Source organism: Oratosquilla oratoria, chromosome 31 (assembly GCF_046742065.1).
Source record: "Oratosquilla oratoria isolate Oo_2021 chromosome 31, ASM4674206v1, whole genome shotgun sequence".
Taxonomy (NCBI): domain Eukaryota; kingdom Metazoa; phylum Arthropoda; class Malacostraca; order Stomatopoda; family Squillidae; genus Oratosquilla; species Oratosquilla oratoria.
The window spans coordinates 35652663-35680165 of NC_134807.1; the positions used below are offsets into that span (position 1 = coordinate 35652663).

The 27503-nt window shown below is 40.7% G+C and overlaps 1 protein-coding gene across 1 annotated transcript in view; it reads left to right on the forward strand.

The window, feature by feature from the left end:
• Nucleotides 1–27503, forward strand: part of LOC143041518 (uncharacterized) — a 168567-nt gene that overhangs the window by 46999 nt on the left and 94065 nt on the right. The window contains exons 7-20 of the mRNA XM_076213484.1: nucleotides 12401–12603; nucleotides 13064–13260; nucleotides 14350–14435; nucleotides 14543–14706; nucleotides 15137–15296; nucleotides 16538–16668; nucleotides 16757–16904; nucleotides 17026–17251; nucleotides 17742–17905; nucleotides 18912–19361; nucleotides 19561–20521; nucleotides 20691–20896; nucleotides 20982–21083; nucleotides 21224–21343. Coding sequence (XP_076069599.1) covers nucleotides 12401–12603; nucleotides 13064–13260; nucleotides 14350–14435; nucleotides 14543–14706; nucleotides 15137–15296; nucleotides 16538–16668; nucleotides 16757–16904; nucleotides 17026–17251; nucleotides 17742–17905; nucleotides 18912–19361; nucleotides 19561–20521; nucleotides 20691–20896; nucleotides 20982–21083; nucleotides 21224–21343 — 3318 coding nt within the window. The remainder of the gene's footprint in view (nucleotides 1–12400; nucleotides 12604–13063; nucleotides 13261–14349; nucleotides 14436–14542; nucleotides 14707–15136; nucleotides 15297–16537; nucleotides 16669–16756; nucleotides 16905–17025; nucleotides 17252–17741; nucleotides 17906–18911; nucleotides 19362–19560; nucleotides 20522–20690; nucleotides 20897–20981; nucleotides 21084–21223; nucleotides 21344–27503) is intronic.

Below are 27503 nucleotides of genomic sequence, written 5' to 3' on the forward strand. Positions count from 1 at the left end.
TTTAAGTAAATCATTTTTACCCACCGGTAAATCCTGGTCATCCATGCTGCCGATTGCTTACTTGGCTGCAATTAGGGCCCCCTCCACGCTGACATGGGTGAATAAAGCTGTCACATCATAGCTTACCATAACCTTTCCTGCAAAATCAACATTCTTAAGTCTCCCAATTAGTTGCTCATACTCTGAAGAAGTCCTGTTAAGGACGAAACGTCAATAAATTTACACTCCAACATTACTCTGTGTTTATCTCACCACCCTTCCACTCATTCTGTCGTCCTTCTCTCCAATATATATATCTATATATATATACATATAGTTATATATATATATATATATATATATATATATATATATATATATATATATATTAGTGAATTTAGGGAGCAGGTTTTCATCGAGACATTTTCTATTAAATATCACAGCATACACAGCGTTCGGGATCTTTTTCTTAACACTTTCAATTCTTCTAATAATAACTCCGACCGAGTCCATAGTGGAAATGAAAACTATAACATTACGACGTTTCGCCTATACCTTAGGCATCTTCTGGTAAATTTTATTTCTAAAGATACCTACATGCTTATAAATACAAAAGTTACAAAAGATGGAATACTAGGAAAGATGGTGGGTCATGAGTGTTACAGGTGTTTTCATCTTCGTGGTATGACGCGGGGTGCCCCGAAAAGTTCAAATATCTGCACATATTTTGCTGGATGTTAACATTTGGCATATTATTTCTTATCAAAACTGCCTCCAGACATTTCAGTTTTCATTTATCGTTCGTCTTTGAAATTATGACTGTGTTTTCGTTTAGTTAGTCTCGTGATATATTAGTGTTATGTGTTTTTTGTAATGTGATTTTTGATAGCACCGTTTTGCATGTGAAATGTCAGCATTTGTGATAATGTTTGCGTTGTGTGGCCTATGTACTCCTCGTTGCAAAGCCCACCGTCTTTGTTAATTTTGCATGAGTACTTATACACAACGTGGTTTTGTTTTGATTTGTCTCTAGTGGCAGTCATATTATTATTCAAAACAAGAGACAAAGTTCTTGGCTTGTGGTATTAAATAATTATATTCAGTTTATCCTCTTTTTATGAAAAATAATATGACTGCCACTAGAGACAAATTAAAACAAATCCACGTTGTGTATAAGTACTCATGCAATATTAACAAAGACGGTGTGCTTTGCAACGAAGAGTATATAGGCCACACAAATGGAAATGGACAGAACCCCAAGAAATGTAATGACAGAAAGAATTATCGGTAGAAGAAGATCAGTAGGAAGACCCAGAAGAAGATGGATGGATAACATCAAACAAAACCTAAGAAGTGCTGGGATAGAGAATACGGAAGAATGGATGACAAGTGCCTCGGTGGGTTGGTAGGGTGCTCGTAGGAATAGGGTGGAGTCCATAAACTTGTTGGCTGCGTCGGCGACACTGTAGATCCAGGTGTCAGCGGTGAAGAGGGTCCTATCGTGCGGTAGGATCCTACTAAACCTGGTGTACAAGGCCGTCTCTCTGTCCTGTAGGAGGATCTTGGCCACACTGCAGGCCATGATCTGTTGAGCTCTGATGGTGAGGGGAAATAGTCGAGTCTCACTCTTTAGTTCAAAGGCGCTGGTCCATCTGGGCACCCCCAACATGGTTCTTATAGCCTGGTTCTGGATGACTTCGACCTTCTCCCGCAGTCCGTCGCTGAGTGCGACGAGAACAGGCGCACTGTAGTCGACTAGGGAGTGGACGGCCTGCACGTAGTAAAGTTACAAGACGGCGTAGGACATCCTTGCCCACGGTCTTGTTATGGCCCTCATCACTGTGGTCCTCGCTTGTGTCCTCTCCCTCAAGTGGGTGACCTGACGGGCAAAGGTCAGCCTGTGATCTAACCATACCCCGAGGTACTGGTAGGCCAGTGTCCAGTTCAGCCTCACGTCCTGGGCGTGTAGATGCCGGTTTGGTGTGGATACCCTGCCCTTTGGGCTTGGGTATCGGTTGGATATCAGCCGATTTCCAAGCCGACGGTAGATGCCCGATCACCCACGAATGATTGATCAGGCCTAGAATTCCTTGCTTGCCAGCTGGACCTGCGTACGCCACCATGTTGTAGGTGACCCCGTCGGCACCGGTGGCTGTGTCTCGCCCTGCTCGCTTGGCCCTGGTGAGCTCCCTAAGGTGAAAAGGAAGTCAGCCGGGTCCGATTTTGCCCTGCCGTCCCCAATGAGGCGCTCCCTCTCTAATCGGAGGCACTGTAGCGTTCGGCTCATCTGCGCAGGAGATTGGTCGCTGGCATATCTGGCTGCGAAGGTGTCTGCAAGCCTTCCCGCCTCATGCTGTGGTCTTGGGTGGGTGGGAGTGTGTGAGCGCGATCCTCCAGCAGTGGTCGTCCTCAGCTTGGACCAGAGTTCCGCCAGTCTGATGTTTTGGGAGAAGTTGCCACACCACTCCAGCCACTTTGATTCCTTTACCCGTCGTGATACCAAGCCGTCTCTGGTGGGTCTCCTTCTGTGGCGCCGCCGATGCATGTTGATTCAGTGGTTCTGCTCTCGCGCCTCTTCCGTGTAGAACCACCAATTCTTGTGGTGACTTCTTCCCGGGGTTTTCTTTGGGATGGAGGCCTCGATGGCTGCCGTCAGGTCTCTCTCACGCTGTTCAATGCTGTCGTTATGGTGGAGGTGGTGGTGGTGGTGGGGGGGGGTGATGTATCCCGCCCACTATGCATCCAACAAGGACTGGAAGGCTCCCCATTTCACTCGTCTGATATCCCAGGGTGGGTTGGGAAATGGGAGTGCCGTCTGTGGGCACTGAATCTACGTGAGTAGGCCGTAGTGGTCACTAGTGAGGGTGGGGTGGACGCTCCAACATGCTCCCGTGGCCAGTTCTCGGGAGAAGAGGTTGAGGTCCAAGCTCCCGCCACGTGTGTACGTGGACTCTCCGGTGTTGAGTAGCTTGATGTTGGGGTTTTCCTCCAATATGGTGGCTAGGTGACGCCCCGCAGAGTTGGTTGCAGATTAGGACTGAAGTGAAGGGTGGTGGGCGTTGAAGTCCTCAGCCACTAGAATATTTTCAGAGCTGGCAAGTGGGAGCAATTCTTCTGCGTCATGTGGCTGTTCGCTGTATGACGGCTGTTGGGGGATGGGTTGGTGGTAGGTACGGGCTGTCTTCCAGCAGGGCACAGGGTCCTGCTGATTCCCGAGTGGTATAACTGGCTTGGGGCACGGGGTTTTCCCAGCCATCTGGGGGTAGTGCCGGCTGCAGGACCATGACCGGTGATGTGGTGGGAGCCTGTTGGGGGAGGGGGGGAGGGGGGGGGCTAGCGCTGGTTTCCTCCTTTGGCTTCCTGGTCCGTCTCTTCTGTGGCTTGGCCTTCTGTTTAGCGCCCCCTTTTTCATTTTCCTGGAAGCTGCTGTGGTGTCGGGGGGCTTGTTACCTGGGCGTGTGTTGCTGGTGGGGGTGCTGTCCGACTTTTGCCATGCAGGTCGGGTGGGTGGTGGTACGGGAAGGCTGATGGCTGAGGGGTGGGTGCTGCTAGTGCGCTTCTTTTAAGGAGGGTATGCGCTTGATGCGTTCGGGGCATCGCAGGTTCCACGAGTGGTGCCACTTGCTACTGTTCGAGCATCTTGCGCTGATGGTTTCTTTGACTTTGTGACGTTGAATGCAGTCTTCTGTCATCTGGCGCGAGCTTCAGACGCCACACCTGCTGTTGTGTAGGCAGCGCATCTGTAGGTGGCCAAAGCGCTAACATTTGAATCACCGCATAGGTTCCCTGGTGAATGGGCGTAGGAGATACCTACTCCAGGCCCCTAAGTCGAATTTTGCCGGTGCTGTGCCCTGAAGGACCCTCATCACCTGTCGTGTGACCAGTTTGTCTGACCTGGCTTGTAGATGTTGAGCGGTTACCACACGGGGGTGGGTCCTGATTGCCTCCAGTGCGAAGTCAAGAGGATTCCTCTGAACCACAGCCTTGGTGTGCTTTTCGGTGGGGTCAAGACAAAATAGCCTACAGCTTTCCCCCGGTCCTGTCCGGGCCTCCATCTTCATTGCCGACTCCCTGTCCCTGGGGGGCGAGTGTGTACTCACCCTTCAGGTTAACGCCGAGTGTGATCTTCGGCCCGGGGTTGTACCTTTCCAGCGTCACAACTGCCTGGTAGAGACTTGGAAACGCTCAAGGGTTCTGGAGTTTGAACTTGGGGAGAAGTGTGGTCGTGCCTTCCTCTGCGCTTTTACTGGGGCTTTTCTTCCGTCCCGCTGCTTGCCATCCCTTTTCTTCCTGGGCCTGGAGGTGGCTCCGGGTGTCGTTGCCGTCATTCGCCCTCTTCTCCAGGTTATCGTAGTCTGATGGATATTACCTTACTTTGATGCAAATTCCATGGGGTTTGTTCACTAAAGCAAAAATTATTTTCATTTAAAGAGTGTGGCCTAAATTTTGAAGGAATAATGGAATAACTTTCATATAATTTTTTTCTGACAGAATATATTATTTCATTAACTACGAATTCAGTTCACATGCTGTTCACTACAGTAAAAATTAACTAAATATTGATGTATCAATATCCGTTGATCTATATTTGCTTTGTACTCTTAGCAAGTGAACACCAGTCAAGATACCAGTAACTAGATTTAATGATAAAATTACTTTAATCCTTTTAATTAAAATCGAAAAAGAAAATTTGTAATAAACAAACTTTCAAAATTAGGCCACACTTTATAAACGATTTTTTTTTAAGACAGAATATATTATTTCATTAACTACGAATTCAGTTCACATGCTGTTCACTACAGTAAAAATTAACTAAATACTGATGTATCAATGTCCCTTGATCTATATTTGCTTTGTACTCTTAGCAAGGGAACATCAGTCAAGATACCAGTAATTAGATTTAGTAATAAAATTACTTTAATCCTTTAATTTAAAATCGAAAAAGGAAATTGGTAATAAACAAACTTTCAAAATTAGGCCACACTTTATAAACGAAACAATTTTTGGTTTATTGAATGAACCAAGAACCATGGAATTTGCGTCAAAATAATGTATACAAGATCAATTTTTTTTTCTAAATTTTCTTTTCTTTTCTCAACCCCCTAAAATATCTTCTCATAGTGTTTTTTTATATGAAATGCAAAATGAAGTATTAATCTAATGAATAAATAAGTTATATAAATAAAAAGAACTAATAAATCAATCAAATAAATGGTCACTAAGTTTAAGCATCATTTTATACTGAACAACCATTAATGTTTCAATATTTTTTCTCCAAAATTGTGTAAGATATGGGATAATGTAGGATTTTGACCGATATAGTGTGGAATTTTGAACAGTGGGTGTTTGGATGTGGGATAATGACCAGTGGACTTATGATCATGGATTCGAGGTCGTCTATACGAGGTAGTGGATAGACATCTACCCTTGTTATGTTTTTTAGCTTTCTATAGTCTACTACTAATCTCTGAGTGCCATACTGCTTTGGGATTAGCAAACAGGGCGCTGACTAGGGACTAGCTGAGGTTCATATATTATTTTGCTCGAATAATAACTCTAACTCTTCTTGCAGTACTTTTCTTTTTCTGTATGGTGACTGTTTGATGAGAACTTTGGAGGTAAGTTCTATACTATGAGTGACTTTAGAATGTTGTCTGGGGGTGTCGGTGTCAGAAAATAAGGTCGCATACACTCGAAATAAGGCTTCGAAATATTTTTGTGTTCTAGGTTCGAGGTAACTTATTTTAGTTTTTATGTCTCTTAAGACTTGTGAGTTTTGGAGTAGAAGGTTTGGATGGGGTAAAGCAGGCTCAGGCTCATCTTCGCCCAAAGTAACAGAGATGTAATGAAAAGTGACAGGTTTGCGAGAAAAATAGGGCATCAAAGAATTTATATGACATATTCGGAGATGCCTTCCGGGGTCTCTATAACGTAGTTAAGAGAATTTTTTTTTTCTGCGATTTTGTATGGTCCTTGATATTTGGCCTGGAGATCTCTAGGAAGAGGGAGATATACTAACATTTCTTCTCCTGGTGAGAAATTTTATTCTTTGGCGGATTTATTGTAGTGGACCTTCATTTTTATCTGATTTTGTGCTAGGTTGTGACTTGCCATCATCCAGGCTGTGTTCAGCTTCTCAGTCAGCTTGCTTACGAAAAGGCACGTAGAAAGAGGGTTATGCTTTATTATCAATTTTTATTTCAACGTCTTAAGAAGTCCTCTTACCTTGTGTCTAAAGACCAGGTCTGCGGGCGAGGACCTAGACTATCTTGTATGGATGCCCGTGCTATAAATAGGAAGAATGGTAATCCTTCTTTCCAATCCGGTCCGTGTTTATAGATATATTTCCGATTCATTCTTTCCTCTTTAGAGTCCCATGGAATATCTCTAAAGCTTCTTGAAGCTGTGGGTGATTAATGGTGGAGACCGTATGTTTAATATTTAGTTTAAAGATGGAACAGTAACGACAAGAAGTTGGATCCTTGGTCACTGCATCTTTTTGGGATTATAGTCTTTGCTTTTATATTTCGCAATGGAATAACTTCAGTCAAACTAGTGTTTATGCACATTAAAGTAATTAGGTAATTATGTCCTTTCTTGAAAGGAGGTAGAGGTCCTATACAATATATTATGATTTTAATGAAAGGCTTCTCTGTCACGGGATAGGTTTTAATGGAGTACGGGGAATATTTTCTTTGTCTTTCCTAGCCTTATGCCAAGTCTCACAAGTTTTGTAGCATTGAGCTATACCCCTACGTGTGTCAGGCCAATATAAATGTCCTGCCAAGGGAGCATCGTGAGCCATACGAAGAATGTGGTGTCTATATGAAGATGGGACAACAATATGGTGTTTTACCTCCCAAGACTATTTCAGAGATTTACGTAAGAGGTTGGTAGATAAAGGCAGGCAAGTAAGGTAGATAGAGGGATAGGTGGCGAGTGTTACCCTCTGTCACCATTGTTCCACCACAACTAATAACACTTCTAATTCCTTCCTAATGTTAGTCTCGAAATTCACTCGTCACAAGACCCCATGCCTTCGTTACGTCAGTTTCACCAATTCCAAGTTCATCTTATTCAGTAGGCCCCATGCCTTGTACTTCTCATACTTCAGTCAAGTCCTTAGGTTAAGTAAAGCTATCTAATTCTTTTTTCTTTTCTTCTCACTAAATATACACTGTCTTAGGTTACACACAGAGTGTCTCTCTCTCTCTCTCCCTTTGTCGAGATCTCCATATCATACGCCAAGCCACCTTCGTCTGACGTCACTAATTTTTCTCATCCAATCTCCTCTAACTTCTCAAATAAATGCCACCCCTTATGGGCGTGACTTTGAATTCATGCACCAATAATTTTTCTCCTTCACCTTTTCCTCCAATTCGGAAGGCTGTTACATTGTCACAAGCAATATCGTTTACCTCAGCATTTGTCAGTTACAGTTACAGAATGATTACATCAGCATTATTATAATCAGTCACCTCTGTATCAACATGCAACAACCTCGTCGGTCGTCGGCGTTTGTTTACCTAGACAGGACGGCGACTAAACAAATCCCCGACTCAGCACTTTGCAGTCGGCCGTTGTTTCCCAACATTATTAGCATTCGTTCTCCATCTACCTCTCCATCTACCTAATTGTCTACCTCCATCTACCGGCCTCTTACAGCGAGAATTTAATTTTTATGAGTTGGATATTTGGTAAATAATAGACGCGAAGGAGTTACATTATCTCGTTCCTCGTCTAAAGTTTATAAATAGCCGCTGGTGACCCGATTTCATTGCTGTATAATGCTGATGTAACAATATGTAAACTAAGCTCGTGATGCATAGATTTCGAGATTGCTTGAGTAAGCAGTATTATGGTAGTGTAGCACGAGCTGGTGTGAAGCTCACAAAAATACTGACTGTGTTGGCTCTACTTTATTGTGTAAACTGCGAGTATGTTTTCGGAGGCAGACTATGGGAGAACGGAAAATGACAAAAGGTACTTACTCTTTGTGGACCAACGCCTTACTCTATGTAGAGCAAAGCACGCCGTGACTAACCTCGTTCCCTGCATAGACATAAGTGACCCTCTCCCGGGCCACGCTACCTCTGGGTACCAGCGGGCTCTCTGTCTACGGACATTATCCAATCACCTCCCAGGGTCACAATCACGTGGCTTCGTCTTGGGCGAAGTTAACCCTTGAGGACGCCGGGAAAACCCGCGAAAAGGAAGGCCCGCGAAGGCATGGTGTCTGGACAATGGAAGCCCCATGGACAGTGGCGGGCCCGGGAATACATGGAATAGGCGCCAAAACAAACTCGACACATCATACCTTAAGACGCTTGTAGCAGTCTTTCTGATTGGAGAAAGGGTGGAGGAGGAGAAATTTTAATTAGTTCAAGGGAGTAGTCACGCCCTTAGGGGAGGCACTTAGATGTAAGAGTAAAGATAATTGGGCAAAAGAAATCATGACGTCAATGCGAACTGACTTATTGACCAAATTAAGGATTCCAGTGGGGAATACTCTGGTGTACCTAAGACAAAAACGTTATAGAAGAATTAGTGAAGAAAATCAAGAAAATATCTCAACAGTTTAAATTCTCCTATGCATATACTACGTAGAACTTGACTAAGTCGGATGATCTGAGGCATGGGGCCTGCAAGTGAAAATAAGTCATGAAAATTGAGTGACTAACCTACATTAAGACAGTGATGAAAAGAAAGTGATAGGGGACCATAGAAGGGAACACTAGACGTAGTAGTAAACACTGTTAACGACAATGGAAGTAACAGTGGTAACCAATTTCGCATTAGCACACCCTCGTTCTAATGATAACATAAGTATTTATTGTCTGAATCCTCCTTCGACATGCATTGGTCAAACAGATGAGAAAGGGATGCATCTCTTCTTTGGCTAGCTATGAGATTGTCTCGAGATAGATCAGGGAGAATTTCAGTTGTTTCTGGGTTTATATTGAAATAGATTTTCTAGCCATAATAGGCTTGACTTGATATTATTTTTTCCATTTGATTGTGAGAGTAATAACACACGCAGGATAAAGACTTGTATAATTTAGGGGAGTATACTTCTCCTTTTCCTAAGCCATTTGATGATAATAATTGAAAAATGGGTATAAGAAAAGAAACTATACATGCAACAGTGACTTCTTCCGTTATCAAAGGTGAAGTGAGATGTAGTTGCAACTGACATCGCTGAAGGCTGCCTACCCTATGTGTTATTACATCTCTATAAAGATACAACTTAGCAGGATTAGGAAAGGCGTCCTTTAACATGAGGATCTCTCGTATCTCGTATCTCTCAGAATAGAGATGGATTGACGTGGATTAGTCTCAGACTTGAAAAAAGTGTCTTGTGCTATGAAGGGGCAAAGTCAGGGTCATGCCCCTGGGCACCACAATTATTGTCAAGGGTACAAGGCATGACAGGAGTCTTGTGACGAAGGTTATCTTCTTTAAGATTTGGAGTTGTATCCTCTAGTTTACTTTTGTGAGGGTTGTTTCGTCCATCATTCTCATCTTTGTTAAAAGCATTTGCCAAAACTGGTTTAGGGGGAGACTGATTATACATCCTGTTTCTACAGTTTGAAAGGTGATGTCCGTAGCATTTACAGTAACTACACTGTAGAAAGTAATTTGTAAAGCTTTGGTCGAGGAACGTAGTGTCAACAATTTGAAATGTCATACCCTTTCCTTTTACAATAATTACAATTAAGTAAAGAAGTAGGTGCTTCATCTCTTTTGAGTGTAGCGTTCTTTTTCATAATTTTGATTTTTTGGTGATTTTCCAGAATTATTGGGTAATGGTTCCCACTTATCATGTATATTATTGTGATCACGGTTATTCCTAAAGTATTAATAATTTTTATTTATATGCTTATGTACCAGATCATACTCACCAGCAAGAGTAGCTGCTTTAGTAAGATGAGAGTTTTTTTTATCCCCTAAATATGTCCTTATATTATTGTCGACATAATTCTTAAATTGTTCTATAATAGTCAGCTCAATTAGGTCATCTACATTATTCACTTTACTAGATTTGAGCCACTATTATTAGGCTTTATTGATTAGTGAGACAAGCTCTATATATGTAGTGTGCGATTGCTTTCTTAAGTTACAGAATTTAATCCTACATGCTTCGGAAACAAGTTTGTATACGCTGAGAATCTTGTCTTTTGCATTATCATATGAGCTCTCAGCGATAGTCAGGGACATATAAACTTCTTGAGCTTTCCCTGTAAATTGGTTTGGATTAAGAGAGACCAATGTGTTTTGTCATTGTTAAGTTGTTGAGCCACTTTTTCAAACTGCAAGAAGAATGCTTTCGGCTTTCTCTCTGAGAATTTTGGTAAGTCTGGTTACCAAGCAACATCAAAACACTCCTCAATTGGTCGATTATCAATATTCATTTCGTGGTTACTATGTGCAGCTAACTAGGCTCTTTGTAATTCTATTTCTGCTAGTTTCACTTGTGTTTGTGCTTGGGCTTCTGCCTGAGTTTTCTGAGCCTCGATTTCCTGAGCCCCTATTACTGCCTGAGTCTCAATTTTCCATACTTCTCTTTTTGACCGATTCTCCATTTTCTGTGTCTCTATTTCTAATTCTATTAATCTAATTTGAGCCTCTAGATCTGTTCCATTTAATTTATGGTGCAACACGTCTTTCTCAACCAATGCGTTAACTAGCTCATTAAACATTTCGTGCTTCTTACCCCGTTCATCCAATCTTATATTGTATTGTAAACCCACATCTACGAAATTACACTTTTAGGCACGTTTCCAACAATTAAAGTCCGGATTTTGGACAAAATTTTCTACCTCGAATATCATGATTTATAAGTAGTGTTGAAAACCTTGACTAGTTTATTCCTTCTGTCCTAGGCTAAAAAAATATCGCCAATTATCACGAACTGAAAGTGATTTACTATCTGTGTCCAGTGACAAACATATTTATTTTGACCCTGATGCGAGAATAATCATGGCAGTGTATCCAATTGAAACACATGTAAGACATTATTCAATTTCTACTTAACTTTACACTGATATTAATGCAAAAAAAAAAAAAAAAAAGAGAGAGAGAATTATTTACTTTTTATGAATATTCTGTCACTGCCGCTGCCCGAAGGTTGGCGTCTTCAGGTACAAAGGATGGGATTAAACATCATTTCACTCACACTCGTTTATTTACTACCCTTTGAGTTCCTACCACTATTTACTAAATGAAGGGTTTTGTTTAGAAAGCTTGAGCTGAACATTTTAAAACAAGATGTCCTTTCTTTCTTTCTATAGTATCGGCCTAACTGCTCCGTTTTGTTTGTTCTTGAAAATATTTTTGAGGCTTGAATATATAGATTCTTGAGTCTTGTAGGATTTAGGCAGCGACTTGATTAGTTATAAGAAGGGGTACGATGATTTTTAGATGAATAGCTAATATTTCGGCATAGCTCAACTAATGAGATGTTTCTTTTCTTGAGTATAGCTGAGAAAACGTCGATCGTTGGTAGGCCACGCACATTAAAAAAAAAATACATATTACTTTAAAAATACATATCAGAACACAAAAGAAACATGCATGTGACAGGAAAAAACGTTTATAACAGAGAATCCAAACATACTCCTCTAAAATACATAATAGTCACATAATAAATCAATTTTAAGGACGTGGCGTCACACATATTTATCAAATGCAGAGGCTCGTGACATGTCATTGCTAACGCCCGGTCACCTCTAAGCTATGAAATACTATGCATGACAAAGAAATAAAGTTTCACCTTGCTTATAAGAACGAAAAATATAATTTGTACGAATCGTGACAATATATGCATGTATATATGTATATATATATATGTATATATATATATATATATATGTATATATATGTATATATGTATATATATATATATATATATATATATATATATATATATTGAACATTTTTAGAAGCTCCGCCGTGGGATACGAACCCTGACCCGTGCGTCGAAAATCACGGGGCCAAGACGTTAGCAACTATGCTACGGTGATGGTACAAAAGGACTGTACTAGTCCCCGACCACGCTTCACGTAACATTGAAGATCTAATCTCAATTTCATCTAATCCCGACACGGAGCTTCTAAAAATGTTCAATCTGTCTTAAGAAACATACACAACATATATATATATATACTGCATATGGAATGATGATTGGTGTTGAACCGGAACTTGGAAGTTGGGTAAGGATACTTTTGTCTCAATAGAATTGCCCGATGTCGTTAACGTAGATCAGCAAAGATAAGTCATAGGAAAGAGATGTCACCTATCACGAGGAAGGGCTTAATCTGGGCATATTGCTTCCGTCCACAATCACTGTATTATGTCAGATGACTGGCTAGTTATAGCTGCGCGTGCTGTCTTCCGACTGAGTGCTGCTCTCTTACCACAGACTGACGCCTCAGGGCAGTGCCGAACCAAGTACGTTGTCGAGTCGCCAAGGGCCGACGGATTCTTCACAGTGAACAAGACGAAGGAGGAGTGCATGTCCACCGGCGCCTTCCCTTACATTCCGCACACTCACTACACCTCGGACTTCGACCGGTCCCACCACTCGCCCCGCACCCCTGATGACATCGGAGACCCCGTGTACAGGTAACGCTAAATTCCCTCGCAACGCCGCTCCTTACCACCTTGCCCTCGGTTCAACCATCCACGGGGAACAACATTTCCAAGTTAAATAAACCCACCCTCTTTGGTGGGTCAATCTCGACCGTTTTGAAGGGTTAATCACTTTTATTTAATAAGAATTGGCACTCAACACGCATCTGCGGCGGGAGCAATGTTGTATCTTTATGGCCCAAAGTGGTACTGCTCCTTTGAGAGTTTAACCTAACTCATAAGACTGGTAGCTAATTGATTCCATTATTTCCTGCAACATCATTAGGAAACTCATCACTAGATTTTCGGGCACGTACGGACTCAGCCCTGGTTAAAGGAGGTGACTGAACACGCAATACCTTCAAATACTTTTTAACTTCGGCCTCTTTTGCCAGAACTCTGTTCTCATTGCCCAGGGCATCCAGATTAAGCAGGTGATGTTTACTCCTCTCAGGCACGACCATCATTGCCAAATGATTCTGGAAGGCGGCATTTGGCAGAGCGTGGAGTGCCACGAATTTGTAGGCATCAGGTCTGTCAGTACCTCGGGCTCTGCAGGTCAGCTGGCTACTGTGAGACTACACTCGAGCCTCCAATTGCACGAGACCTTGCGAGATGAGCAGGAAGACCCAGAGTTCCTCTTTAAGACAGGTAGGCCTCTGTACTTTTGCTCCTCATCTGGTCAGCTTCGGTCGCCTTTGAAAAGAAAGAGTTGATAGTTCTAGGCAGATTCATGGCTAGAAAAGCTTTTAAATGTTTCTGTCAATTAAAAAGTCTGTTCTGTGGGTACGTTTTGCTTAAATTGCGAAATAGATGCATTTGTGAATAGATGAATAAGTGCGTTACTATGTAATACCTAATGAATAAATAAATGAATGAGTAAACAATTAGATATATAGGTAAGTAGGTATATAAATGCATAGATAGATATGCGAATGAATAAATGAATATAAATGTAAATACATTTAGATACCTATAAAATGAATATCCATGATGGTGAATATCAATTTGCAACTGACCCATTATGTTGGTAAATATTTAGCAGTTTAGAACCTGTAGTTGAGATAGGTGCAGCAATTAAGGCCACAGGTATGAAGAGGAATGTCATGTTGACAGAAAATATGATAAATGCACTTCCCGTACGCTATAAAATGTCAGTCTGACATACATTGTTTACATAAGATCTAAAAAAAGAAAAAAAAAGAAAACTCATACTGTGTAATTCTTTTCTCTTCCTGGAAAAAAAAAATCTCTCGGAGAACTTATTCATGGGATTTCGATCAACTAAGACGTTTGGATTTAGGTTTGAGATTCAGCTGAGCAGATCCTTTATGTGTTGTTACAAAATTTATGTTAGAGTGTTTCACGGTACTGGAAGGCGTCATAATTCAAATGTGATACAGATGTATAATTGCAATGTGGATGTGCAGGAGTGTCGTGGATAGTTAAATCCGTGAGGTGTATAAAGCCACCTCATAGAAACAGTATACAATGGTAACAGTTAAACGTGTCAGACTACGTCTAAGTACTGTGTCATTTATTCTGCAGAATCTAAAGGGCTGAAGTAACTAAGAAGTTGTTCATGATGATAGGATGCTATATCGAAATAATATACGAACACCGGCATTGTACAAAAGAAGAAAAGTTCACTAATTCAGAAATGGTTCTCACCGATATAATCAGGTTATACTCAAGTACTGAAGCGCTTTGGAAAAAGTGACGATTGTAATTTCTTTTCAGAGGAGGGCGATCGTAAGCGTAAGGGACTGCAGATGAGCCTGGAGCCTCATCGAGACTTGACGGAGATGAGCGTGACCCCAGAAGAGGTGAGTGGTAGATCCAAGTCTCAATTCTTTGACAGAAGAGCTCTCAACCGACCGCAAAACCTTTGAAGTCATTTGTGCTACAACACTCTTCCCTTCTCACTTTGCAGGTGGGCATGACCCTGTCGCGCCTACATTTGGCGACGACCGATAACTCACAAATGGAGGATCGGTCGCACATGTTCTCACACCTTGTCCATCAGCTCAGTCACATGAAAGGAAAGGAGAATTTCGATCGCTTGCTCGTGGAGTACAAGGACAAGGACCATTACAAGTAAGCCTCAAAGACTATGTCGTTGTAGTGTTGTGCAATTTAAGACAAAAGGAAAGGAAGAACCGCTCGCTGCTCAAGCATGGACAGCTGAGCAGGAGTGACTCCGGTTCCAACCTATTTTAAAGTGACTTACTAAGAGAATAGCAACAAAAAACTTTTGCAATTGTACATCTGTTTGATTTCTGTAGGAACCAAGCCTGCATTGTAAAGGAAATATCTTAAACAACAGTTGGAATTAAATTTATCCCTATGTCCTGTCTACTGACAAAGCATACTTCCTACTTAGCATTGAAATCCACTTGTTTACTTTTCTGAGTTCTCTGCACTCAACATTCGCTCTTAGCTCCACGTTTTTATATCTTCTCTATTGCACATATTATTTACATGACCATGTTTGTCCTCTCATTTCCATTGGTTCTTACCGTTGCAGGGACTACCTCAACGACGCTCTGGCTACGTGTGAGACGAAAGAGTGCTTTGAGGCCACAACCTCCTTTGCCCAGAGCTCGTATTCATTTAAGAATGACCTGTGGCTGGCTGGTCTTCATTTCGCCAAAAACCCGGCTGTCGAGAGCATCCAGAGTGTTATGGTAAGGGGCGTTCCACTCATTGCTCTGTGAAAAAAAAATGGAGGTCTCTCACATCTCTGGCGTTATTTTATTGTGTATGGTCAAACCTGATAAAACAATCCACTTAGCTGGAATGGAAAGTTGTCATATTTCTTTTATATTGTACGTAGCTACTCAGAAATAAGGTATGAATTCCAGTGACAATAACAACTACAAAAAAATGTGTCTCAGATGTGTACTAATGTTCATACACATATATATCTATAATTTTTTTATGTATATGTGCATACATATGTATATATATGAATATGTATATGTATATGTATATGTATATGTATATGTATATGTATATGTATATGTATATGTGTATGTGTATGTGTATGTGTATGTGTATGTATATGTATATGTATATGTATATGTATATGTATATGTGTATGTGCATGTGCATGTGCATGTGTATGTGTATGTGTATGTGTATGTGTATGTGTATGTATATGTGTATGTGTATGTATATGTATATGTATATGTATATGTATATGTATATGTATATGTATATGTATATGTATATGTATATGTATATGTATATGTATATGTACATGTATATGCATATGCATATGCATATGCATATGCATATGCATATGCATATGCATATGTATATGTATATGTATATGTATATGTATATGTATATGTATATGTACATGTATATGTATATGTATATGCATATGTATATGTATGTGAACGTCTACAAAATACATAAGAGAATATCTTCGTTATCATACAAATAATGTGAATATTTGAATTATCACATATTTGCCATTGGTAGTCGTTTGTAGCTTATGAAATATAAAGTATTACAATTTATCACAACTACTTTATAGCTTATTATTTCAACTTGATAGAATTATTGGTATAAGAATCTTGTTTTAGTTGCTATATAAATAGTGCTAAAAAATGGTATTTAATGTGGTGACTAGAATGGGTAGAGAGGTTGAAATATGCTGTTGGTAAGAGAGTGGACCGTACTTTACTCATAATTGATACAAGACAAAATAATCATTTTCACTAAAGCAACGAAAGGAATGAGGGTGATTAAATCCACGAGAGAAACATTATGCAGAGTACCTGGCAATCGATAGAAGTAAATGTAAACTTACCAGTGGCTTTGTCACTTCACCGACCACGACCGGAGTTATTTAATGCCCTGATACTCTATTGTTTCGTTGGATTCCATTTTAATGTCGTAATACTCTCGAATTTTTCAGAACCTTGTTAAAAGTGGGAGATACTCAGAGGAGGCGTTAATGGCCGCTTCATCGCTCATTTTCCGACTGTGTCGGGAACAAGACAAATGCAACCTGAACGTTAAGGGCGAGTTTCGACAGCAGCCTCACAGGTAAGAAAGAATGCAATGACCTCTACTGACTTACACGGATCCCTTTCCGAGCCGTCACGGGGTAACGCTGTTCCATCTTTGGCTGCAGGAGCTTCTTAGACTACGTGGAGGGAGGGTTAGGCACCGACTGCGGATATGGGGATCCTTCTCAGTACACCCGGATCGTCCTCCTTCTGAAAGCTCTCGGTAACTCAGGCCTCGACCTTGGGAACTCCAAGTTGCGAAAGTGCTACATGGTAAGCAGAGAGATGGAACGTTGAGATGCATTCCCTAGACCAAAAGTGTGACCTAGAAGCTTCCATTCAAAAGCATCTGTTCCCCATTTACCAACCTAGACTAATATTCTTTCACGAACAGAACAAAATGCACAGTCGTGACGTTCGAGTGGCAGCGCTCATGTCCTTCCGGCGTCGCTATGACTGCAATGAAGACAAGGACGAGCTGTGGCATCTCCTCGAGGACATGCACGAGGATGTGGCGGTCCGGATCGAGTCATACAAGGTCCTGCAGACCTGTGCTGATAATTATGGCGACTTTTACGGCCGCATAAAAGGACTTCTGCTTGCTGAGGAAGTGAACCAAGGTAGATCTTTAAAGTTAGGGAGGGGTATGTATTGATACGAGCAAAACTTTTGACCCACATTACAGTTCTCACAACGTCAATATGATTTTTTTTTTCTCGAGTACGAGTATGTAGTATTTGGCTTACATTTAAGTCATATTCTTGAACAGATAAAAAATGTCAGACAAAGAACTCGAATTATGTATCATGAAAAACTCCGGGTGGGTCAAAACTTTTGCTCACGACTGTATCTTTGTTGCCAATTTTGGTCATTTCTGTTGTGAATAACTGCATGTGACAAAGTCATATTCAAGCTAACAGTGATCTATAATATGGTATAGAATATACTCGAAATGGTCTCAAATGAATGTTTTTATCATTTGTATCACAAAAGTAACCATAATGAAGTTGTCAAAAACACACATAGTGTTATGATGTGTATGAGAGAGGTTTATTTTCTATTTCCTTCCGCAGTTTGTCTGATTAACACGATACTGTGATCCTCTTTCAGTGGGCTCCTATATTTGGACACACGTGAGGAATCTTGCCAGAAGCTCCTCAGTAGAGAGAGAACCAGTGTCGGTGCTGGCCAACCACCATTATCTTCTGAACAAGTTCGACACCAATTCTTTCAAGCAGTCAAAGAACTATCACTCAAGTTTTCATAGTGACACGGTATGTTGCTGATAACCATGCATTGCTCAACGAAAAGCTAGAGATCCAGCCATGTATATAAGGAAAAAAATGTTTTAATTTAGTAATTGTCAGAGAATTTAGGCAGACTCCTCAGGCTCTTGCCATACCTTTCTCACAACCACTCGGAATAAACATTCTATTCAAATGAAAGAGTCATGTCTACATTTTGACCTTCTAAATTGTCCTCAGCATTTGAGAGTCTCCTCTGATTCCCAGTATAAGGGAAAAAATAGACCTATTGCAACGGATGTGGATGGATGTTGAGCTTTCTGATATGGTTAGAAATCCATCACAATTTAAAAAAAGGGATGATTTTTGCTTTCATATTCTGCCAATCTCTATAAATATTTCATTTATTGTCCCCAATAATAGAAGCGTTGTCCAAAAAATACTGAACACACTTATTGATATCCCCAAAGGTCATGTTTGTGCTGAATTTATGTTATGTTGAAATCACTCGACTTATCTTATTCACAGTAACCCACTGAGTAGTACAGAGGTTTCCTTTAGCCAACTCAAATCGCCTTGACACGACAACAGCCAGAATAGTTATGTAAGACGACGCCACTCCCGGATAGGCCAACTCAACTTTTTAGTCAGCTGATTAATTATCCTTGACGGAAGAGATAATACCTCAAATATTTGATTTTAAGCGGAAACAACGTAAATCAAAATAAAAACAGATTTTTATTGCAGGTGTAATGGTAGTAAGACATATTTCAGGTCGAGAAATATGTAATATGTAGTGTCAACAAATTAAAGCATTATAGGTGATACTTGTATTTGTTTTAACGTGGGATATCAATCGAAGCGCATTGATGAGTAATTATTTCTAATGATGCCTTATAATAATTATGTTTTAGCTTTTTTTTATTCTTGTGTTTAGGTGGAATTATTACTTCAGCCTTTGATTCAAATATTGTCATAAAAATAACACAAATACAGAAATCAAAATAGATTACACCTAGCTTCTTCTCTTTTTCAGATGGACTTTGGGGGCTCGATCGATAGTGACGCTGTTTTTACGCCCGACTCTTTTCTGCCCTACTCCGCCAGACTCAACTTGACTGTAAACGTTCTTCACAACTCCTTCAACCCAATCGAAATAGGGGGAAATCTCCATGGTTTTGAAAAGCACTTTAGAAGGTTATTCGAAAAAGGATCTTACTTTAGTAATGATCGCATCTTCGAGTTCCTCGACAACTTAAAAAGACAGAAGAGAAGTACAGAAGACAGTAAAATTGACGAGCTTCAGCATGTGTATGACGAGGCAAGAACGCGAATGGAGGTACCGGATGATGAAGAGTCGGATCCCACATTTTTCGTTCGGGTCTTTGGCAACGAAGTTTTTCATTTCGACGCCCGGAATCCTTCTCAGGTGTTCCGCAAAATCGAGAGTTTTTTAAGACTGCTAAGGAGACCAGTATCGTTACAAGTGAGTCATTGTATATCGTTGGTTTGACAAAATAGGCGATAGTTTTGGAGTATTCTTCACAAACAGAAATTGCTGGTTCCGATTAGTGGAATCAGCCAATAAAATGAGGTGCATATTTATCAGTTATTGTTTGCATGTCATTGTAATGAGAATTTGGTTTAAACTGCTTTTTATTTGGCAATCTTTATATGTGTTTCAGTTGCTCGACCAGGAGTACGTTGCCCCAACCATCCTCGGGTTCCCTCTTCGATTGCGACTGAACACCACCAGCTCCCATACAATGCATGTGGAAGAAAAAAAAGATTCCAGTGAATTTCAAATGAACTTCGTTCCGTCAACCAGTCTGACTTTCGACGAGAGTTTGGGAGTCGAGGCATACGTGGCTTCCAGTGCCATTAGAAGAACCGTTACTACCGTTTCCCGCGCCGATATCGGCTTCTCCGTGTCCTTTAAAAGCTACAGGGATTTTGCTGTGCGTCTACTAGTACCCAATAATGAAATACTCAAACTTTCTACAACCTCCAAGCTGCTCTTCTATGACAGTAGCAGCAGCAGTTGGAACAATTATGCCTCCAGAAGTGTCGGCAATGAGATCTTGTCCTGCAGTGGTCAGTACACTCGTCAGCCTCTTGGTGTCGAATTCTGTGCCTCATCCATGGCAGGGCCCAACGGATTCCAGTCTCTTGAGCCCTTCAAGGCCCAACTGGTCTTGTCGAAAACTGACACATTTGATCGCTACCTCTTCTCTTTTAATATCTCGAGAAATATGCTAATGATAGACTTCGACACGCCAGACTCATCCATTAACCGCAGACTTGGTTTAGAATACAATTTTGATGACAACAGCAATTTAGAAGCAATTGTTCACACCCAAGATAAATCTTACGTTCTGTTAGGCCAGGTAGTCGATGATCCTAGATCTATCTCTATGAATCTCGGATATAGGGAGGACGATGTCGCACAGATAGACTTCACCTTTGAGACCAGCTTCACAAGAGGTCATTCTGACGAGAGCACAGCATTCAAAATTGATCTCATGTATTTTGGACACAACTATGGCATCAAAACTTTCTCTACATATTCATCTAGACATTCACCAACTCGATTCAGCAGCAATGGAACATTATATGGATTCAGCGATGAACCTTACGAGATGAAAGGTAACTAGTCCCATTACTGGTTTGAACCACTTTTGCACTTGTAAGAAAAACGGTTTTGAATATGTACTCATCTCCTTTGTTTATTTCCTTTTCACTGTGATATTGTGCACGAGTTAGTTTCACTTAAAGAAAAGCAAGTCTATTTTGACTTAATTCTCTTTGTGCCCAGTTCATTTCAACAGCGATCTCCAGCAGTATCTCGTTGGCTTCGGAGCTGACGACACAAAGGAGATAGCCACCAAGAACGACTTTGTTCTGGAAGCCATGGTCGAATTCTCTGCACATGGAATAACAGAAAGGACCCAGGTCAATGTGTCGGGGGGAAAGCGCTTTGAAGAAGGGTTCGACAAATGGCGCGGTAGTCTACATGTAGAGGTGAAGATTTTTTTCTCCCTTTTGGCAAATATTTATTTTCTCGCTTTGATCCATTGCTTCTAATTCTTCTTTTGTACCTTTCCAGAACACATTACTTACAGATATAAAGCTGAAGGGTGACTATGAGCTACTACTAAATCCTGAAGAGGTTGACATACGTTGTTCTTTGATGATGAATGAAAATGAGGTAAACTAGATTCCACCTTGGTTGATATTCAGTCAGTAAGATTTTGTAACAAATAATATTTTCGTGACAATATGTATATATACAATCTGTATAGACAAGTTCAGGAAACTTGCTTTCACAAACTATTTTCTTAAACGCAGATTATGACACATGGGCGATGGTACCAATTAAGACAGGATGACAGCTATGACTTACAAGTTTTATTGGAAACAAAATGTGATCAGCTGGAACTGGACTATAAGTCGCAAGCCATAATCAAGGTCAGGACCCATTTTTTTAGCCTTTACACATAGTCAGCTCGTGTGTGTGTGTATGTGTGTGTGTGTGTGTGTGTGTGTGTGTGTGTGCGTGCGTGCGTGCGTGTGTGTGTGTGTGTGTGTGTGTGTGTGTGTGTGTGTGTGTGTTTACCTAGTTGTATCTCGCAGTGTCTAGTTTACTCTTAAGTTTGTGAATGGTTTTTGCACACACTACTGTTTCGTCTAGTTTGTTCCAAGGGTCCACCACTCTGTGTGGAAAACTGTTTTTCAGATCTTTTTTATAAGTATCTTTTTTTCAGTGGCTTTCCATGTCCTCTTGTGTTTCTCTTGTCCCAATTTAACAAGTCCTCTCTATCGATTATTTCTGTGCCCTTTCATGATTCTATAGATGGTCAGTAGGTCGCCTCTCTCTCTTCTTTGCTCCAAAGTCGGTAACTCCGATTTAACCAGTTTCTCTTCATATGACAAGTTTGAAAGTGCTAGAGCCATTTTTGTGGTTGCTCTTTGGATTCGTTCATTTTTCTTTATATTCTTTTTGGTACTGGGTGATCACAATGTCGCGGCATATTCTAAATCATGCCTTATCAGTGTGATTAATGTTTTTTTTTTATAATTTCTTCGTCCAAATAGTTAATGCCACATTTATTAATCTTAGCAAGTTATAGGATTCTCCGACAGTTTTATTTGTTTGTTTATCAGAGGACAAGTCATTTGAGATAATTACTCCTGGATCTTTTTCAGATACCACTTTCTTTACATCCTTAGATCCAATTCTATATTGTCCTGATATTCTATTTTTACTTTTTCCGAACTCCATTATGCTACACATCTTGTGTGTGTGTGTGTGTGTGTGTGTGTGTGTGTGTGTGTGTGTGTGTGTGTGTGTGTGTGTGCGTGTGTGTGTGTGTGTGTATGTGTGTGTGTGTGTGCGTGCGTGTGTGTGTGTGTGTGTGTGTGTGTGTATGTGTTTGTGTATGTGAGTAAAAAAGATCACCTACCTTGGCAACATAATTACAGCAAAACACAATGTAGACGATGAGATTCAGTGAATTACCTAGCATCCGCATATTTTGTCCAAATACGTTTATGGGTATTTGACCATGAAAACTTACGAACCGAAATCAAAATATCTGTCAACAGAGCCGTCTGTATCTCCACCCTACTCTACAGCTCAGGAACCTTGACCAACTACAGACGACATAAAAACTCTGGAGGCTTTCCACATATGGTGTATTCAAAGAATACTAGGCCTAAGAAGGCAAGGCAAAGTACCATACACTGAAATCTTGCAAAGTGTATAGAATATCAGCTGTAATGGGAGGGTTACGTTATCCGCATGTCTGAGAACAGTCTTTCCAGACAAATCCTTTACTTTTAGCTACCGTATGCACTTCGCAATGCAGAGGGGTAGACAAAACGCTATAAAGATCAGTTAATAGCCACACTCAAGAGGTATATCATTACACCAACTGATCTTCAAACCATGGCCTATGATCGTGCCCCTTGTCAAACAAAATGCCCCTTATCATACAAAGTGCGTTCGCTTTGAAGGCGTAATAAAAACTGACGCCACTTTGGGTTGGCGGGAAAAACATACACGACCACATGGAAGTGGAATTAATATAATAGTTATGATAAATTAATATAAATGAAATTCATAGTATTTATATACAAAAGGGGAAAGCATGCACTTCCCAATCTACTCACAAGTACAATGCACGACAATCATACATTGTCCCTAACACGCGCGTAAAGAACAACATTGCTTGGCCACCACCACTTGGTGACCCCACCGAGCAAACGAAAAGAAGAAATGATCAAACAAGTCAAAAGCAAACCAGATATAACAGTCCACACACAGTGCAGGCTAATTACAAAAGTGTGGAAAAGAATGATGACATTAGCACACCCAAATACATAAATATAAAATACATAATTACATAAGGACAATACATAGGAATACACACACAAAACAAGAATATATATACAAATAAGAACTGTTTACAGGTACAAGAAATACACAAAAGAAATGTATACAAGCACAAGAAGTACACAAAAGAACTGTATACAAGTACAAAAACACACAAAAGAATTGTATACAAGCACAAGAAATAAACAAAAGAAATGTATATAAGCACAAGAAATACACAAAAAGAACTGGCGCCAGTTAATATGAGACAAAAAAAAAAAAAAAAAAAAAAAAAAAAAAGCAATTGCCGGACGTCCGGGACATGACACAAAAGTCACACATAATACAAATGAACACATTAAGTAGACAAACAAGATTACACATTATACAAACAATACACTCAATAGAGAAACAAGACACAAAGTACTTACCCGTAGAGATATTAATGGTGATGTTAATACGGGCACTGACATGTGGAAGCCAATCCTCCCAAAATTCATAAAGGCTACTGGCAACGTGCCTGGGTATATCCAAAATCTTCCTATTCGTCTTCTCTACAAGACCATTAGATGCAGGGTGGTAAGCAGCCCGAATGTTTGCATGATGCCGTAACGCTTACAAACGCTCGCTAAAACCTCATTCCTAAAGGAGCACTGAAGGAGTAGCGTATGGACAAAAAACATGAGAAACTAAAGCATGGACTACTACAGGAGCAGACTTGCTATGTAAGGGAGCCAATATCACAAAACAACTAAAGTGGTCCACGCACACAAGGACATACACGGAACCTTGAGTACTACGAGGCAGCTCTACAAGCCATAGTCTGAAAAGGGGGAGAAAGAGTAAGGTACTCTAAGATGGGAGTAGTGTTCGTAGAACCTTTATTCTGGGCACAAGAGCTACACTGGACTATATGAGAGGTAATGTCCAGTCGTATTTTAGGCCAATAATATTCTTACCTGCCATAGACAGAGTTTTGTCACGACCTGAGTGACCAGCCTGAGTGGCATCATGAACAAAGGACAGAACAACAGGAATTAGTGACTCAGGGATCACTAACTGTGCCACATCATGCTCAAATACTTCATTATTATGAATGAGAACCTTGTCCTGCAAGGAGAATTGGGACAGGGGAACAGGTAAATCTGGTAAGGCTGTATCATCACCAGACTCCAAAGCATAAATAACAGCAGATCAAACAGAGTCCTCACGCTGACATTTGGCCCGATCCTTCAGTGGTTGCGGTAACAGTAGCAACAGGGATATTACGTAAAAGCGCATCAGCAACATTGTTTGCACTCCCTGGAATATGCTAAAGGATTAGATTATATTCCTCAATCGTGAGAAACCGTCTGGGTAGGTGGCCTGAAAGATTTTTGCCCTTGAAAAGCTGGGTGACAGCATTGTGGTCTGTGTAGATTGTAACTGAATATCCAAAAATGATATAATGAAAATGCTTTAAAGCCCGCACCACTGCCAAGACCTCCAAATGAGTAACAGAATAACGAGACTCAAGCTTGTTAAGAATGTGACTTGTGTTGTTTGTTCAACAATGTTGATGGAAACAATATGAAGAATCGTTCCTCAGTTTATTTGCACGGCAAAGGAAGGAATGTTCTCACACTCACAAGCAACTTGACTCTCTCACAGTTGGCTCACGACTAACTAAAAACGCGTCATCTACGCTTGGGATGGCGTGCCCAAGCGGTTGCTTTAATTCAGTTTTTTTATAATAATTCCTTGCACACAGATATTTACATACATTAACATTTTATTTCATTTATACACTAATTCAAATTTAGTAATATCAATAATCTATATCCCATTTATTAAACTTTCGCATTACAAAAATAATTGTTAATTATGCAAACAGAAATAGCCATTTGTATGTTCTAGAATCTCACTCATGTACGAACACACATACAATGGCGCATCACTAAATGCTCGGCCAGCTATCTGTCGCTGACCCAAGCGATGTACAATATCAAATTAGAGGACAATGACATAAGAATTAAATGAGCTAGATATAAATAGATTAACAGCATGTATTAATGAAAGTTAATGTTTGAAAGATGGGAGTGGAGAACACTTTGGCAGGTCTAAGTTTAGAATGTTCAGGAAGTATGACGGCTGCGAAAATTATATGGGTGTGAGACAGGGGACATTGAATGGGGGAGGGAAGGAGGAAAGGGGTCTGTGGGAGTCGGAGGGTCATTGTCACAGCCTACACCTCGAGAGAAGAGCTTAAGGGTGTCCAGGTGCATGATGGATTCTGTGTCTGAATGTAAATGTTTTACTTTGACTTTGTAGGTTCTAGTGCGAGGACACGGAAGGGACCAAGGAATTTTGGTGAAAGTTGGAAGATGGAGAATGGTTCTGGGGATAGACGATGTCACCTATTTCAATGTTAGATTCTCTCTCATTTTTATTGTGAAAACGGGTCATCTCGTCTTTGGCGAGAGAAAGAGACTGAGTAATTCTCTTGAAGAGAGAGCTGAAATTTGAAAGTGAAACATTTACAAAATCATCAAGGTTGTAAATGGGACCCATATCTGAAGCAAGAAGGTCATATGGGAGTCGCTTTTCGGAAGCAAAGATGACAAAGTGAGGCGACTCTGATATGCACCTATTGATGACACTGTTGAGGCGAGACTGAATCATAGGGATATGGTGATCCCAGGAGAGATGAAGGTCGGGAGCGAGGTGTCGGAGAATATTGAGAATCTTTCTGTTTTGTCGTTCGACAAGGCCATTTGAACTGGGGTGGTATGCAACTATATTACATTTTGTTATCTGAAAGGATTTGCAAATATTGGAAAGAATCTCATTGTTGAATTCCGTGCCATTGTCAGAGAGAAGAACTTTGGGAGTAACTTTGTCAATGAAGGTCTTTGCAATTATTGTTGCAGTCTTGTCGGGAATTGGTTCAATTATACAAAATCTGGAAAAATGGTCCATACACACAAACAGGTATTGATTTCCACTAGAGGTGAGTGGTAACTTGAGAAGGTCAACGGCAACCATATCAAAAGGTTTACAAGGGATTGGGTATTTCAAAATCGGAACTTTACTTTGAATGTGGCCTTTATGGCTAGCACAAGAATGACAGGGGTCAATGTAGGCTTGGATATTTTTTGTCATAGTATGTCAAAAGTACTAAAGTCTGGCCTGTGTTATGCAATGTTATTTTCCTGGATGTGTAGCAAGTGAAGAATTATGTAAAAGAAACAGAACTTCAAGTACTAAGTCAGAAGGAACTACGAGTTGTTGAACAAGTCCGTTTGGTTCATGCTTGTTGGAAAGTGTGGTTTCGTGGTAAAGAACGTCATCGACGAGTCTGAAGTGGTCCAAGGAGGTAGGGAAGTCTGTAAGATCTGATGTATCTCCTGACTCGAGAGAGAATATCACAAGTTTTCACACTGGGTCGGATATTTGAGCTGCATGAATACGCGACGAGTAAGAGTGACTGGCTGAGGGATGGAATTGATAGCAGGAATATTTCTAGACAGTGCGTCTGCAACATTGTTTGCTGACCCGCGCACATATGAGAAGGTGGGATTGAATTCCTGAATGGTCAAGAACCAGCGAACAAGTTTCCCGAACAAGTTCTTGCCTTTGAAAAGTTGAAGAAGTGCCTGGTGGTCTGTATGGACTCTGACAGGATAGCCTAGTATTATTTCCTTAAAATGTCGAAGGGCATAGACGACTGCATGGGCTTCAATTTCCGTGACAGAATAGTTACTTTCAGCTTTGTTAAGGAGTCTTCTGGCAAAGGCAATGGGGCAAAGGTCTGTGTCTTGTTCTTGCATAAGGACAGCACCAAGACCTTGGAAGGAGGCATCGGTGTAGAGAATAAAAGGTAAGTCATAGTTATGGAAAACTAAAACAGGAGCAGTGGTAGGGACATTCTTTAGGTCTGTAAAAACTTGTTCCTGGGCAGACGACCAGTGGAAAGGAACATCTTTCTTTCGCAGTGAGGTAAGATGAGCTGCAATTTTAGAATAATTGCGGATGTACCTTCGGTAATATCCTGAAAGTCCAAGAAAGGACCGAAGGTGCTCAATCTCTGTGGGACGAGGGACGTCAGCTACGGCTTTGACTTTATCAGGAAAAGTAAGAATGCCATTTGAAGTTAGGACATTTCCAAGAAAACGAATTTCTTTCTTAAGAAAAGAGTATTTGCTTAATTTGAGTTTGAGGTTGGCATCAGCAAGACGGAAAAAGACTTTTTGACGGTTTGAATGTGTTTGGGGA